The following is a 16017-nucleotide window of genomic DNA, read 5'->3' on the forward strand; positions in this document are numbered from 1 at the left end:
CCAATTAATTTTTCCTTTATTTATCTAATCATATGTTCGATCAAATATAAGATATACATAATTTATGTATCATAAATATATTTATTTTTTTATCAAATTTTTAATAATTTTTTTTATTAAAAATTAAATTTATGGTTAAAAAAAGCCTATAAAATATTTATAAAATATATTATGAAATATTACTAATATATATATATATATATATATATATATATATATATATATAATATAATATTTAAATATTTTAATCATAAATGTTATTTTACTTAAGTGAAATTTCATATTTTTTTAATAACAAATATCGGAATGCGATATAATGTTTATTTCTATCAATAGAAAATATTTTTTAATAAATATTTAAAATATTTAAATATTTTAGTCCAACTTTTTTTAGCCGATTTATATTGACAAACATGATTGTATTCATTTTTATCAATAACATAATATAAAAAGTAAATGATTTTAGCATTCAATTGAATTTTCTTTTTGTCGAGCTCATCCCATTCATTTCCTCTTAGATGGTTAAATAAAACAAAGCTTATGTCCACTCTCATTAACCTCTTTTATGAGTAAAGGTTCCACTTATTCAAGACTTTGAATGTAAGTCTTCAAGCTTCTACACTTGGATTCAACGGCTTTTATTAGCTTTTACAAAACTCTTCAAATTCAATCCAACTTCTAGAAACTACCTAAGGTTAGTTACCAACACAAAAGATAAATGAATAAATAAATAAGAGAAAAAAAATATATGTGGGAGTCAAGTGCGAGCCTAATTTTACTTGAAGTGTTGAAAATTACATACCACACAAGGTCAAGATTATGACTTGTCTACATAGTATTAAATATGGTTTTAATTTTAATTAATATTAAAGTTGGACACTACTATACATCCAAGTCAAGTTAATTTACATGAGTGAAGACTTCATCATTTAAATCGCATTAAGTGTGGAAAGTATGATACCACACAGAGTCAAGGTTATGACTTGTCTATACATGGTGTTAAATATGATACTGTCAATTTTAATTAAGTGTTAAGAAGTTTAATGTTGTTATGCATCTAAATAAAGTCAATTCACATAAGTAATGACTTTAGCAGTTAAGTTGCATCAAGTGTTAAAAGTACAATACCACACAATGTCAAAGTTATGATTGCCTATATAGTTGTTGAATATAATTTCAATTTTAATTATGAGAAGTTGAACAATACTATACATTTTATTTAAGTCAATTTGCATATATGAAGACTTTAACACTTAAGTGTCAAAAACACGATACTGCTTTGAGCTTGATGACTACTTGTTTTTTCGTTGTTCATTGGATCAAACAAAATTTATAACCTAATTCACTATTTTAGAGTAGCTTTTACCCGATCAAAAAGTAGTTTTAGTACAAACTACTGTAGTATAGTAGTTTTTAGGTGTCGTCCACTAGGATGAATTGTTCTTGGTAATTAAGGCTTTAATGAGAGGAAAAGAAATGATTGTGATCAAATGAAATTAATTTGAAAATTCATGGTAAAAAATCAATCTAGTAATGGTCTCAAATTGAAAAGAAAAATGAAATGTAAAATAGAAGAAAAATTAATAGGAAATGAAATTCCCGAAGTTATGATTTTCTATAAAACAATTTTCATGGTAAATAGATGTTAAAATCTAATTTTCATCAAGTTAGATTGAAAACCTAAATTTTCATCTAAACCGATTTTTGATTTAACTTTAAGTCTAAATCTAATTTCTCCTCAAATTAGGTCATTTAATCCAAGAGATCAATTCAAATCATATATTCATTTCATCTTAAATTATCTTCCAATGATTTACATAATGCAACTATTCAATCTCATCAAATCTAGCTTTAAGAATTTAATGAATTTACCTAGTTTGCATTGTAGTAGTCGTCTAAAATAATTTGAAAAGAAAAATCCTCAAAATTCAATTAATCAATCAATTGGATCAAATTACCTTTGCAATTAAAGCTCATTTCTCTAATTCACCATAGATCTTGCCTCTAAATCCTCATTCTTTTGAGAAAAACAAAATTTAGTCACTCATGCTTGGAGATTTGGTCTCACAAGACATGTTTGGCTAGTGAGAAAATGAAGGAAAATAGAGAATTCTATAGAGAGAGAAAATCTAGAAAATTCTACAATTAAAAATATCCAAAAATATTTTATAATGAGAAAAGGTCAAGTGGACACTTGACATCATCTAAGAGGTTTTTTGGAAGCTTCTTCATCAAGCAATCTGAAGTTTAATAATAAAAAGACCATTTCGCACGAACTCAGCCTATTTCGCATGGTTGTGCGAAATAAAAAAAAATCAGCAACAACAATAACAGGTTTTCGGAGCATTTCGCACGATTGTGCGAAATTTTTGCATGATCATGCGAAATCAACTTAACAATTCTGTTTTAGCTTGCAACATAATTCCACCTTCTAGTCTATTTTGCAGTCATACGAAATGGAAATATTTGATTTTTAAGCTTTCTTTTGTCATTTCTTCTATTTCCTTCTCTTGATTCCACTTCAACTACCTCCAAATCAACTCCAAATCCCGGTCCAAACCAATTGCATTACTTCTTTCACTATGCATTTGGATCATCATCAACTTTATTTGTTCTCTTTGATTTGATTCATCTCTTTTGTCACCAATTTATCAAAATCATACCTTGAAATGACTCCAAAACTTTATAAAACTTGTTAGTAACTCTTGTAAGGGCAACAACATGTTAATTAAGTAATTTAGGCATAATTACTACTTAAAAGATGTGAAACTCATGAGAATTATTATCTTAAATATGCTTTTTTTGAGTAATAATCACTTGATTATATGAATATAAGACTTCAAATATATATATATATATATATATATATTTATGGATATTTAAGCTTATTAAAAATTTCTTTTGGAGTATTAAAAAATTTACCTTGAAGCAAATGAAGATTGACACGTAAAAAATAAAAGTAAAAAGAACCCGTTTCTTGCTCCATGCTTCATGTAACTTCATAACTCCATGCACCAAGCTTAAATAAATAAATAAAACTTATAAGTTATAGGCACGTGATCAAGTATGAATACAGTCAATTGAAGGTGAAAGACTTCTCGTTGAGGATCAAGTTGAGTCCCTCAAATTATTGTCTTTTTTATATATAAAAAAATAGAGAAGATATACTGGAGGATGCTTATGAAAATAGGAAAGTGGATGTTCAAATAAGAATTTTTCCTGTTAATATAAGGTCTTCCTTTGATACCAAGTGAAGAGAATGAAAGAAAACAAAATTGCATTTGGAAAATGTGAGAAAGATTTTAAAATAGAGAATTTTTCATTAAAATATTTATTCAAGAAAAAATTAAAGAAGAATGAAGGATAACTTCAAGACCCACCTCATATATGATATGTCTTGTAATGAGAGAATTTGTACATATCAGAATTTTAGTTGATTAAATTACCACTAAATTGATTATAGAAATTATAATCTTTTAGTTGAACAAAATTTGAACTTGACAAGTAATGAGTCATACACATTAGGCACATGCCATGCATTCAAAACATGATATGTAGTGAAATTTACAAGGCTACAAAATTAAGTTTTTCAAGTTAAAAAGAATTAAAAATAAATATTCTTTTTGTTAGCAAATTTTAAAAGGAAACAAAATTTTCAATTGAAATTATAAGAGAATTAAAAATAAATATTCTTTTGTCAATAAATTTCCTTAATGAAACTAACATTTGCTAAAATTATAAAACTAAATTCTTTGAATTAAGCAACTAAATCTTAAAGATTCTAAATTTAGTTCCCCAATTTCACACTCCCTTTAATGAATAGGATTGGCCAAAAGATGAATAGGATCGACCAAAAGAACTTCACATGAAAAGGCTTCATAAGATAAAAAGGCTTCATAAAATCTTCCATAAGGTTGAGAAATCATAGAAGTATTACACACATAATCTTCTCATTTTAACAAAGTCATTTGAGAATAAGTCACCCTAAGCCCTCGATCGATTTTCAAAACAAAAAAAAATTTCCATCTTCATCTATTGGATTGTGATCAAAGCTAAGGAATTGAAGAAAAAACATTCTTTTGTAAATAATATTAACACCGAGTCTCTAGTCCATAATTATTTTTAATAAAAAAAATTATTTGCAAATTTTATTTTATTTATTTATTTTATTATTATTATTATTATTATTATTTATAATTTTGCTTGCTTTGCATGACTTCACGAAATTTTAACATACATAAATAAGCTACCTAAGATTCTAAGCTCAAATTTTAATTCTTTTTTTTTTTCCTCATGATTTTGATTCCAAATTCATTCACAATTTCCGGAATAAATAGAAATAAAATTTGAAAATCAAATAGATATAATAGGAAAACAAAATCAAACAAAACATGAGATTAGATAAATATGAAAATCATCTATCAAACTTTCTTATAGATAAGCTTCCGCTTCATGTATGAATATTTGTTTAAATATTTGTTTACGGTAGGTAAGCTTCCATTTCATGTATGAAGTGAAAAAAAATTAAAACTAATAACCTTTTTCATATATATATATTTTTTAAGAGTAACTCATTTTTGATATAAATATTTTTAATTATTTTAAGTATTCACATATAGGTTTTAAAAGAGAGAGTTATTTTTACAAAAAAAATAATGAAGGTATTTTGGTTAAAATGTGGCCAAAAAATGATGGAGGATTAGATTTCTAAAATTAGGTTTTCAATAATCATTTTAATCAAATAACCTAATTTATTTTTCCCGAATGAAAATGGGCTTCCAAAAGTTAAAAGACAGTAAAATATAGGTTAATTAAATACCATCTAGTACAAAACACTATGACAAAATTAAAGGGATAGGAAAGGGAGTATTTGCTTTATTAGCATTATAGGCGAGAAGAGAGGAAAGACATTAGGATTTATAGTATTAACTACAATTTTCCTATATATTTTATGTTCCTTTTAAGGGGATGTAATATTCTAATCATTGGTGGAAGAAAATATTTCTTGATTTAAGGATAAGAAATTCTACCTTATCCAAAAAAAAGTAGCGATAATTTAAGAGTAAGAAAAGATGGAAACATCATCCTAAGGGATTTAAGTAGAATATTATTGCTAGTTACAAGCATTTAATAACAAGAAATTTCATCTTATCTAAAAAGGCATCAATAATTAAAGAGTAATAATAATATAAATATCTAATAGAAATATCATCATTTTAAGGAAATTTAGAGTCGGTTTGACAATGTGTCTATTCAAAATGTTTTTAATGAAAATGTTTTTTCTCTGTAAGTGTTTGTAAGAGAATCTATTTTTAAGTTTTTTTTTTCAAAAACCATTTAATTGATTTTTCAACATTATAAATGATCTTTTAGATTTTTAAAAATATTTCCTAAAATTTGTAAAGCAACTAATTAATTTTTTTAAAAAACACTTTTTACGCTAGAAATATTTCCTACAATCACTGCTAAACAAATTCTTAATTAAAATATTATCTGCATTTAATGACGAGGAATTATATCTTATCAAAAATGGTAATAATAATTTAAAAGTAAAGAAAATAAAAATATGATCATTTTGTAATTAGAATATTATTGCATGCACTGATAATTCAAGAAAATTGTTGCTAGAGCAAAATATTTCTGCATTTAATTTACGAGAAATTCTATATATCTTGAAAAGGTGAAAAATGGTAAAGGGATATTAATGTATTGCGGGTAGATAGTCTAGAATACCATGTATGACAAAATCTATTGAAGGTAAGATCTAGGTTTGTAGATAAGTTTCCATTTCATATATGAGAATTTTTGGAAATGGTGCATGTGTGATACCAATCGTCCCATAACCTGCTTATAAATGAAGGTGTACTGTTTCTCCCTTCACACTTGGATGCCTTCTGTCTTTAACAAACATGGGAAAGTTGTTGAGGTCTTTGTTTTTCTCTCTTTCCATTGTTTGGATTGCGTTCTTTGCTGTTTGTTCAGCAATAAAATCTCCGTTGAAGGATGGTCCAGCTGCAGCTCCAATGGCTGCAAGAGGTCCAATAGATGGAAATTACACTTACGTCTGTGATGAATCAAGGTTTGCTGCACTAGGCCTTGATATGAAAGATTTCCATTACTGTGATTCCTCATCCCCATATGAGGTTCGGGCGAAGGATTTAGTAGACAGAATGACTCTGTCAGAAAAGGTGATGCAGACCGGAGACCAAGCTTCCGGGGTGGAAAGAATAGGATTGCCCAAGTACAATTGGTGGTCGGAGGCCCTCCACGGCGTCTCTAACTTCGGCCGGTGTGTCTTCTTCGACGAAGTTGTTCCGGGAGCCACCAGCTTTCCCACTGTAATCCTCTCAGCTGCATCTTTCAACCAGTCGCTGTGGAAAACCCTTGGCCAGGTCTGTGATTCTAAGTTTACTAATTTTCTTTTCTTCTCCATTAGTTCCAACTTATGTTAATGTCTGTTACTCAACATTTTCATGCAGGCGGTTTCCACTGAGGCAAGAGCCATGTACAATTCAGGGAACGCGGGGTTGACATTTTGGAGTCCAAACATCAACGTAGTGCGGGATCCCAGATGGGGAAGAATCCTCGAGACGCCCGGGGAAGATCCTCATCTCGTTGGTTTGTATGCTGTTAATTACGTTAGAGGCCTGCAGGATGTTGTGGGAGCTGAGAACACCACGGACTTGAACTCTAGGCCCCTCAAGGTCTCTTCATGCTGCAAGCATTATGCTGCCTATGATCTTGATAACTGGAAGGGCGCGGATCGGGTGCATTTTGATGCAAGGGTACTATATGTTAAATTCTCATAAATAATTATTAATTCATAACTTGATGCTAAAGGAAGATATATATGGATTGAAAATGGTGGGTTGTTTTTGGGTGTTTTTGTAGGTTTCGGTGCAAGATATGGCTGAGACGTTTGTTCTTCCATTTGAGATGTGTGTGAAAGAGGGTGATGTTAGCAGTGTGATGTGCTCTTACAATAAAATTAATGGAATTCCTTCTTGTGCTGATTCAAGACTCCTCAAACAGACCATTAGAGGAGAATGGGATCTTCACGGGTACTTCAATTAAATTCTTGAATTAATACATCTCTACGTTCATATGAAAAAGTATTTAGAGTACTCAATACTACTCTTGATCTTCTTCTTCTTCTTCTTCTTTTCCTTTTTTTTTCTTTTTTCTTTTTTCTTTTTTTGATTTTTTGAGTTTACAGATACATAGTTTCGGACTGTGATTCAGTGGAAGTGATGGCGGTTGATCAAAAATGGCTGGATAGTTCGTTTAGCGATTCTGCTGCACAAGCCCTAAATGCAGGTTAGCCTCTCCAGACTGATAGATCGATCAAACACTATTTTCCCTTCAAGTACTAACTGACATGGAAAATTCTTCAGGCATGAACTTGGACTGCGGTACATTCAACAATCGTTCCCTGACTGAAGCAGTGAACCAAGGGAAAGCCAACCAGGCTGACCTAGACCACTCACTGAGGTACCTCTATGTTTTGCTGATGAGGGTGGGGTTCTTTGATGGTATCCCGGCTTTTGCCTCTCTTGGAAAGGATGATATCTGCAGTGCTGAACACATCGAGTTAGCAAGGGAAGCTGCAAGACAAGGAATCGTTCTTTTGAAGAACGATAATGCGACTTTGCCACTGAAATCTGTTAAGAATATAGCGCTTGTTGGGCCTCATGCTAATGCCACTGATGCTATGATCGGAAACTATGCAGGTATCATGAGAAAATAATACCAGTTAGCTAAGCATATTTTTGTTAGAATTTGTAACCTATATACATAAATTTCTATGTATATGTAGGTATCCCATGCTACTATGTCTCCCCACTTGATGCCTTTTCCTCAATGGGAGAAGTGAGATACGAGAAGGGATGCGCTGATGTTCAATGTCTGAACGAGACCTACATCTTCAATGCCATGGAAGCTGCAAAGCGAGCAGATGCTACGATAATATTTGCAGGGACTGATTTATCCATTGAGGCTGAGGCCTTGGACAGAGTGGATCTCCTGCTTCCAGGCTACCAAACTCAGCTGATCAACCAAGTTGCCGACCTTTCCACCGGTCCTGTGGTTCTTGTGATCATGTCTGGTGGCGGTGTCGATATTTCCTTTGCTCGGGACAACCCGAAAATCGCTGCCATCCTGTGGGCCGGTTATCCTGGTGAGCAAGGAGGCAACGCCATTGCAGATGTTATCCTTGGGAAATACAATCCTGGTAAGGGATTCGTAAACCCTCTTCAATGACATTGTATATAGATGAAGAAAAGCTCAAATGTATTTTGTAACAGGAGGGAGATTACCAATCACATGGTATGAAGCAGATTATGTTGATATGCTGCCCATGACATCTATGGCCCTGAGGCCAGTTGATAGCTTAGGGTATCCAGGGAGGACATACAAATTCTTCAATGGCTCCACTGTCTACCCATTTGGCTATGGAATGAGCTACACCAACTTCTCCTACTCACTGTCAACTTCCCAAAGGTGGACCAACATCAACTTGAGAAAGCTCCAAAGGTGCCGCAGCATGGTTTACATCAACGATACTTTCGTACCAGACTGTCCAGCAGTTCTCGTTGATGATTTAAGTTGTAAGGAGAGTATTGAGTTTGAGGTTGCAGTGAAGAATGTGGGGAGGATGGATGGAAGTGAAGTGGTTGTTGTTTACTCAAGCCCTCCATTGGGGATTGCTGGGACTCATATCAAGAAAGTGGTTGGATTTGAGAGGGTTTTTGTGAAGGTAGGAGGTACAGAGAAGGTGAAGTTTTCTATGAATGTCTGCAAGAGCTTGGGTATTGTGGACAGTACTGGTTATGCCCTTTTGCCTTCTGGTTCTCACACCATCAAGGTTGGGGGTGATAATACAACTTCAGTCGCGTTTCCTTTTCATGTCAACTACGTTAATTAATGGGAAAATTACCAGCCTGGTGGTGATAATGTCCCGGAAGGGTCATGCATCTTAATAAGCCTTGTAAAGGATGAGAAGAAAGTGCAAAAATTCCACTGAAGTCGTTGCCTTAAAAGAAGGCAAAATATGAAGTTTTGGATACAAGTGAAGAAGTCTCTAAAGCTTCTTCTTCTCCATATCGTGTCTATCCTCGAAGAAAATCCAACAAGAAATCCTGTCATAAAAAGACTTCATGCTCTCCCATGATCTTGTCTTTATTTTCTGAACCATTAGATCAACTGTTATCATCTTACTTAAAGCCAAAGGTAATATGAAACCCACATTGATGCTCATATTTATTGTCTTTCAATTGAGAAATATTTTCCTTAATTTTTTTTGTTGCATAGATGGAAGATATTTAGGTTCTCTATAACAATCTCATTTTTGAAAAGAAAAAAAATAATAATTTGAGGAAAATATATTTTCAAATAATTTAGTGTTTCATAATCAAATAATTAAAAAAATCTTTTTATATTTGATTTTCTTTTTTTTTTTTTCATTCGTATAATATGTTTTTTTTCTTGACTTTCATCATTTTTTGTTATTGATTTCCGTAGTTTCCATTTTTTAATACATTAAGTAGTACTACATTTACAACATAAATATACAAACATTATAATACCTTACAACAATACCTAATATAAAAAAATTTGAATTATTTTACATCACTAACAATTTATTTTAATTTAATTTTTTTTCATTGTATAGATGGAAGATACTTGTATTGATCTTGGATTCATGAGGTATAAAAGGCATTTATAAAACTATTAGTTCTCTTTTTAAATTATAAGAATGACATAAATATAATATATATTAACATTACAATACTTTACCATATTACCTAAAATAAAAATTTTAAATTGTTTTACGTCACTAACATTATGACATAATTTTGGAAACTTTTTCACTTTTTTTTTTAATGAACCAATAGTTGTAGGTTATCACTTATCATGTCATACTCTTAGCATATCTTATGCAGAATAAATATGTTTTTTATGATATAAGATATTATCAGTTTATTATTATTATCATGCATTTCTTATAATAATAGAGGTCATGATAAACAATTACATACTTTATCTTGATGAGTTATTTCATGATGTTATTTTTATGAAAGCTTATTAAATTTGATGAATTAACATCAGGTATTTAATAATATAGATATCATGGTCTCTAAGTGCATCATTTAAGAATACCAGAAGTAATGGAAGAAGGGATGCATTTCTAGCAAATGATAATTTTATGTACAAATTTACACTCACGCAAATTAAGGACAACTGTTAGGATTTTAGAGTCAAAGAACAATTTGAACAAGAGGTTTTTTTTTTTTTTTTTTTTTCTTTCAAGTTAGAAGGTGAAGCAAATCAAATCATAGTTTATAGATGATAGTGTTGGTATAATAAAAATTATTTTAGATATTTAATGAGTCCTTTCATAGCATAAATTAAAGATAATTTGGAAGGAAAATAACATTTTTCTTACTTTCATATTAAATTTTGTTTTAAATCATAAATATTTTAAATATGTACAAATCTCTAATTAAACTTTTAACTTCTAAAGCCTATTATTCAACTTATAAAAAAATTTCACCAATGGATATTTATTTAATATATACATTTAGGCTATTTTTAATTGGCATGATATGATAGGATATGTATGTCATAGGATATCTTATCTTATCCTCGTGATAGTAATATATTATATATTCATATATTATGTTATATTTATATTTAGTTTATAAAATTAATAAAAAATGAAACATATATTATTTTTAATGTTTAAAATAAAAATTATATTACATTTTGTTATTTTTATTTAAAAAATATGAAATTTCTCTTATATTTAATAATATTCATGATTAAAATATTTAAACTTTATAAATAAAAGTTTTATATTATATTATTTAATACAGAAAAATAATATATATTATCTTGCATTATATTTTATAAGTGTTTTTTTAGTTCTTATTTTTTAGCCATAAATTATTTTTTTATTATGTAAAATAAGCAATATAAAAATAAATAAATTTATGATATATATATATATATATATATATATATGGGATATGCATATCCTACACTTAGTTTATGATCAATATCTCCCGTACGTATAGAAGGGATATATCCCGTCACTTATTAGTCTTATTTCATTCCATGTTTGTTTAAATGATAAATTATGGGATATTTTATTTTATCTTATTATCAATCATCACTTATCTCATTTTTAGTTAAATGATAAATTAATTATGAGATATTTTATTTTATCTTATTATCAACCAGATATGAGATAAGATATGTTATCTCATCTTCTATCTTATCTATTTCTATATCCAATCAACCAAATATAACGTTCAATGGCATTGTGCCACAGCTCACAAGTCCACAAGTGTTTATTTCTGGTTGATCTTATTTAGAGCTGAAAGGAAAGAAAGAGTCAGTTATACTTCATACATCATTATTATCACCATGAACTAAATTTATCTTCATTTATGGGTTTAGCAGCAACAGCAGTTTTAGCTGAGGGAAGAACATTAGATTAACCAACAGCCTGGACAGACAGATTAATCTGCATGTAAAGGTTTAGGCCTTGTTTGGATAGGTTTCAAAACCCAGAAGTACTTATTTAAGCTTAATTACAGCTTTTGTGTTTGTTCCCACAATTTTCTTAAAAGAACCTATTATTTTAAAAAAAATAAAAAATAAAATACTTAGAGGGTGTTTGATTTTTTAGCTTTTTGTTGAAAGCTGTTTATTTTCAGAATTTAAGTTATTTGTTTTTTTATTTTTTTATGCTTTATTATAAGCTTTTTACTGAATAGAAAAAATAAAAATATTTAGCTTTTTTAAAATAGAAAAAATAACATGTTGGTTTTTCTTTATTTTTTAATACTTAATATAAATAAAATACTACAGAAACAAACAACATAATATTTAACACTATTAAGTATTAAGATTCTATTTAGAATTAAGTAAAAAAAACAAACACCACCTTAATATGAAACACAAAAAAAAAAAAACATTACTTATTTAAGCTTAATTACAGCTTTTGTGTTTGTTCCCACAATTTTCTTAAAAGAACCTATTATTTTAAAAAATAAAATACTTAAGAGGGCCTTTGATTTTTTGGCTTTTTGTTGAACACCGTTTATTTTTAGAATTTAAGTTGTTTGTTTTTTTACTTTTTTATGACTTATTATAAACTTTTTAATGAACAAAAAAAACCAAAATATTTAGCTTTTTCTATATAGAAAAAATAACATGTTGATTTTTTTTTATTTTTTAATACTTAATAGAAATAAAATACTACAGAAACAAACAACCTAATATTTAACACTATTAAGCATTAAGGTTCTATTTAGAATTAAGTAAAAAAACAAACACCACCTTAATATGAAAGCACAAAAAAAAAAAAAACATTACTTATTTAAGCTTAATTACAGCTTTTGTGTTTGTTCCCACAATTTTCTTAAAAGAACCTGTTATTTTAAAAAATAAAATACTTAGAGGGTGTTTGATTTTTTGGTTTTTTGTTGAAAACTGTTTATTTTCAGAATTTAAGTTGTTTGTTTTTCTACTTTTTTATGACTTATTATAAACTTTTCAATAAACAAAAAAAAACCAAAATATTTTGCTTTTTCTAAATAGAAAAAATAACATGTTGGTTTTTCTTTATTTTTTAATACTTAATAGAAACAAAATACTACAGAAACAAACAACCTAATATTTAACACTATTAAGCATTAAGGTTCTATTTAGAATTAAGTAAAAAAACAAACATCACCTTAATATGAAAGCACAAAAGAAAAATAAAACATTACTTCTATCCAAGGTTTATCTATTTTTGTCCATTTCAATAGAACATGTTTATCTATTTTCGTCCGGTTCAATAGAACTTTTACCGTGCAAATATTACCCTCGAAAATGAGAGAGAAATGTCATGTTCATCACAATGCCAACAAATCTACTCTAAAGGGAGAGGCATTTGAAAATTGTACAGCATGTTAGTCCTTGGGCATCTCTTACGAGGTTGAACCTTCAGATTTTGGCCTAGTGTACCCCAAATTGATTAGCTTCTGTACCAGCTTTTTCTCAGCCTCTGCCTGCAAAGAGAATAAAACAAAAATAGATCAACTGCTAAGAAAACCCATGAAGATGTTGATGGTATGACAATGTTTTGAGAAAGAGATCATGCCTCTAGCATCGGGTTATTTTTAGGAATATTGCAAGCCAGAATTATATTGACACCAGTCCTCAACGCTGATAAATTCAATTAGAATGTCAGCCAGCCATGGATTGTAACAACATGGTTTCAAAATTATTACACATGGTAATTCACAATACAATTTACCTAACCGGCGAGCAATGCCAGATCCTGTATTATCAGAAGCTCCTCCTAGTATTGAAGTCACACTCACTGTATTGTTCTGTATACAATCATAAAATAGCAAGATGATGAAACCATGAATGATGACAATGGTTTGCTACTGTCAATGATAATAATAATCATACCATTCATAATTCATTCTATGCCATCCTTAAGTTAATATCTTTTTTTGATTGTAGCTAGTTGTGTTGAACCATTCCTCGGGACTAATAGTGAAGTTTGGTCCCAAAATTAGGCCATGTAAGCAACAAACAATTTACAAAAGTTGCAGACAAGGGAATTTAAAAATTTAACCCAAAACTTACAGGTCTTGTGGACGCGGCTGCATACATGTGTCCTAACTTGGCAGAGTTGGAACCAATCCAAGCATATATCTACAAGACCAAGACCACCAATATCGAAACTGGAAACTTAAATCTCACCAAACAACTTAACTTTTGAGTCAAACTGCAACCAAAAATCCAGACAAAAACAAAATGAAGAGAAGGAATAGATGACAAATAACAGTTGCTGTCATGACAAAAGAGTAGACTATTCTACAGTAGAAATGGAATCGCATACTCATAGTGTCCAATATAATTGAGTTCTCCAATAATCCATTCATCATTGTCTTGATTACTTCAACAAACACTCTAAAAAATAAACTGTAAAATAAGGCTTAAAATACATCAACATTGGACCATAGAGCATAAACTGTTCAGAATAGCAGGGTTGTCTTGGGTTCTCCTCCTTAGACAGATGGCAAAAATGTTGGTGATTTATGCCACTGATTTGGTGGCTATGCTAGGAGCAGCTTTGGAGGCTTTGTGGGATACAATCTGCTTCATTTCCTCCTTATGTTGCTCAGTAGGATTCTCATGGCAGGGCAAACCCAGTTGTTCCCCCCCCCCAGTTGGTGGCATGAAGTCAAATTTTGATGGCTGCTCGTTGGATAATCAGGGACAGATACATATCAGTGGCATGTTTCAAGATCATAGGCAAGTTGCAGCAAAAGCTTTCTCCAAGCAGGCAAATGTGGGCCATGCTATAGCAGCAGAAGTACTAGCTCTGTTGGAGGACCTAATCGAGACAAGTTCGTTGAAACCTAATGATAACCTACTGATGGAGGATCCCACTGCAGTTTTATCTAGGCCTCTCCGAAGAAAACAGGGCCTCAGAAATAGGACTTCTTGGGGCGCAGGATTACAATTGGGCTACTCCTTTTTTGTGTATTTCTTATTCCTCTAACCATTTAGCAGATATTTCACCTAAGCAAGGTGCTTCTATGCTACAGGAGTACCTGCCTCCCTCATGGGTCTTTTGTTATATGTTCAGGCCTTTTGTTCCCTTTATCCTATTTTTCTATGTGTTCTATCTTGCAAAACCCTTCAAGGTCTTTTTGGTTTTAGGTTCCATCAGGTTGTGTAACTTGTGTTTATTGTGTTGTTTCATATTCCACCTTCAAAGGATAACTTGTCTAATTTTCGCACTTCTGATCTACAATAAAACCAACCCAATCAAAGAGAAATGCTTGATAATACTCTCAAAATCACAATTCACTAACAATCAATGCAATCTGAAACTAAAAAACTGTAAGTTCCGGTTGGGTACACCATGTCTTTTTTGTTTTTAAGAACAGAAAATAGTAATAACTTCTATATATAATAAAATACAAAAACTCAAGGCTTCTGTTAAAAGGTAAGGGTTTTTAAAAACTGTTTAAAAGAACTGAAGTACTTTTCATCACTGTTTTTTATGTAATGATACCTAAAATTCAGTGACTAAAGCAAGCTTATTTGCTTGCATAATGATGAACCAAATCATGAAACAATGAATTAACAGAATAGTCTAAAGCTAAATTACTGGAGCGTTTGGCTAAAGAAAGCAACATCCTCACCTGTTTGTGAAGTCGTATGATCTGAAAATGGAGAGTAACATCATCAGAAACCTCTGTAAAGCATGTGACTTGAACACCATCGTCATTAACACCACCATCCTTGTTGTCAATCACAGAGTTTTCCATGGTACACAATACTGGGATCTTGAGATCAATGAGTTCAATGTGGATTGTTCACAGATAAATTGAGAACACAATCACAAAATCAAAAAAGAAACCATATCCATATTACAAAGCAACCATTTTCAACAATTGGTTAAAGCTTCTACTAATTCTTTTCCAATAAATGATTCCATTTTCAGACGAAACAAAATGAAGAGGCAAAATTTTTCCATTTTTTTCTAAATGATAACAATTGATATCGTTAATTTTCGCATCGCATCTTTTCTCAGAATCCAACAGGTGCAGATTACAGAAATTGAAAGGGAAAAGAAATAGGGTTTAAGATTTGAAGAATAACTCACCGAAGCCTAGATCAAAAAGCACAGTAGAAGATTTGAGAGCCGAGACAAATGAACTGACAGAACACCCTTGGCTCCGTAGTAGGGTTGCTAGGTGTCGTTTTACTGAAAGAACAGGGGTAGTTTCGGACTTTTATTTTTTTTGTTTATATTTGACTCAAATCGAGATTTTAATCGGCAATATAATTCAAATTGGCTTGCGCTCGAGACGCTCCCAAATGCAACCAAGCTATGAAGTTGCTTGCAACCTATGTAAAGCCCATAGAAGGGAGCCTCTTTTACTTACCTACAAAGCTGCCCTGCTTTCAAAGGGCCCTGCTTTCAAAGGCCCAACT

At 30.6% G+C, this 16017-nt stretch overlaps 2 protein-coding genes across 6 annotated transcripts; one reads left to right on the top strand and one right to left on the bottom strand.

Annotated features, from left to right (window-relative positions):
- The first annotated feature begins 6016 nt into the window (after positions 1-6016).
- LOC100249505 (beta-xylosidase/alpha-L-arabinofuranosidase 1) lies at positions 6017-8923 on the top strand. Its single transcript, XM_002274615.2, has 7 exons — positions 6017-6392; positions 6480-6785; positions 6892-7061; positions 7217-7317; positions 7395-7730; positions 7817-8230; positions 8304-8923. Exons 1-7 carry the CDS (start codon positions 6024-6026, stop codon positions 8921-8923), a joined length of 2316 nt encoding a protein of 771 aa, XP_002274651.2. The 5' UTR covers positions 6017-6023.
- Positions 8924-12779: 3856 nt separating this feature from the next.
- LOC100244351 (uncharacterized) lies at positions 12780-15831 on the bottom strand. 5 transcript variants are annotated; one of them, XM_002274642.4, is made up of 6 exons: positions 15686-15826; positions 15222-15358; positions 13651-13719; positions 13310-13385; positions 13154-13218; positions 12780-13061 (listed from the first exon to the last, which is right to left on the bottom strand). In XM_002274642.4, exons 2-6 carry the CDS (start codon positions 15345-15347, stop codon positions 12981-12983), a joined length of 417 nt encoding a protein of 138 aa, XP_002274678.1. In that variant the 5' UTR covers positions 15348-15358; positions 15686-15826; the 3' UTR covers positions 12780-12980. The 5 variants fall into 5 exon arrangements, with proteins under 5 accessions (XP_002274678.1, XP_010649663.1, XP_010649664.1 ...); XM_010651361.3 differs by having other exon boundaries at positions 15222-15365; positions 15686-15823; XM_010651362.3 differs by lacking the exon at positions 13651-13719 and having other exon boundaries at positions 15222-15365; positions 15686-15831.
- Positions 15832-16017: the final 186 nt, after the last annotated feature.

This window comes from Vitis vinifera, chromosome 5, assembly GCF_030704535.1.
Source record: "Vitis vinifera cultivar Pinot Noir 40024 chromosome 5, ASM3070453v1".
Lineage (NCBI taxonomy): Eukaryota > Viridiplantae > Streptophyta > Magnoliopsida > Vitales > Vitaceae > Vitis > Vitis vinifera.

Excerpts from the sequence above, each read along its gene's own strand:
- LOC100249505 (XM_002274615.2), top strand. The coding sequence starts at position 6,024 with ATGGCTGCAAGAGGTCCAATAGATGGAAATTACACTTACGTCTGTGAT. Across the intron at positions 6,393-6,479 it reads TGTGGAAAACCCTTGGCCAG|GCGGTTTCCACTGAGGCAAG; the intron begins GTCTGTGATTCT and ends ATTTTCATGCAG. Across the intron at positions 6,786-6,891 it reads GGGTGCATTTTGATGCAAGG|GTTTCGGTGCAAGATATGGC; the intron begins GTACTATATGTT and ends GTGTTTTTGTAG.
- LOC100244351 (XM_002274642.4), bottom strand. The coding sequence starts at position 15,347 with ATGGAAAACTCTGTGATTGACAACAAGGATGGTGGTGTTAATGACGAT. Across the intron at positions 13,720-15,221 it reads TCATACGACTTCACAAACAG|ATATATGCTTGGATTGGTTC; the intron begins GTGAGGATGTTG and ends TTGGTCTTGTAG. Across the intron at positions 13,062-13,153 it reads AAAATAACCCGATGCTAGAG|GCAGAGGCTGAGAAAAAGCT; the intron begins GCATGATCTCTT and ends TTCTCTTTGCAG.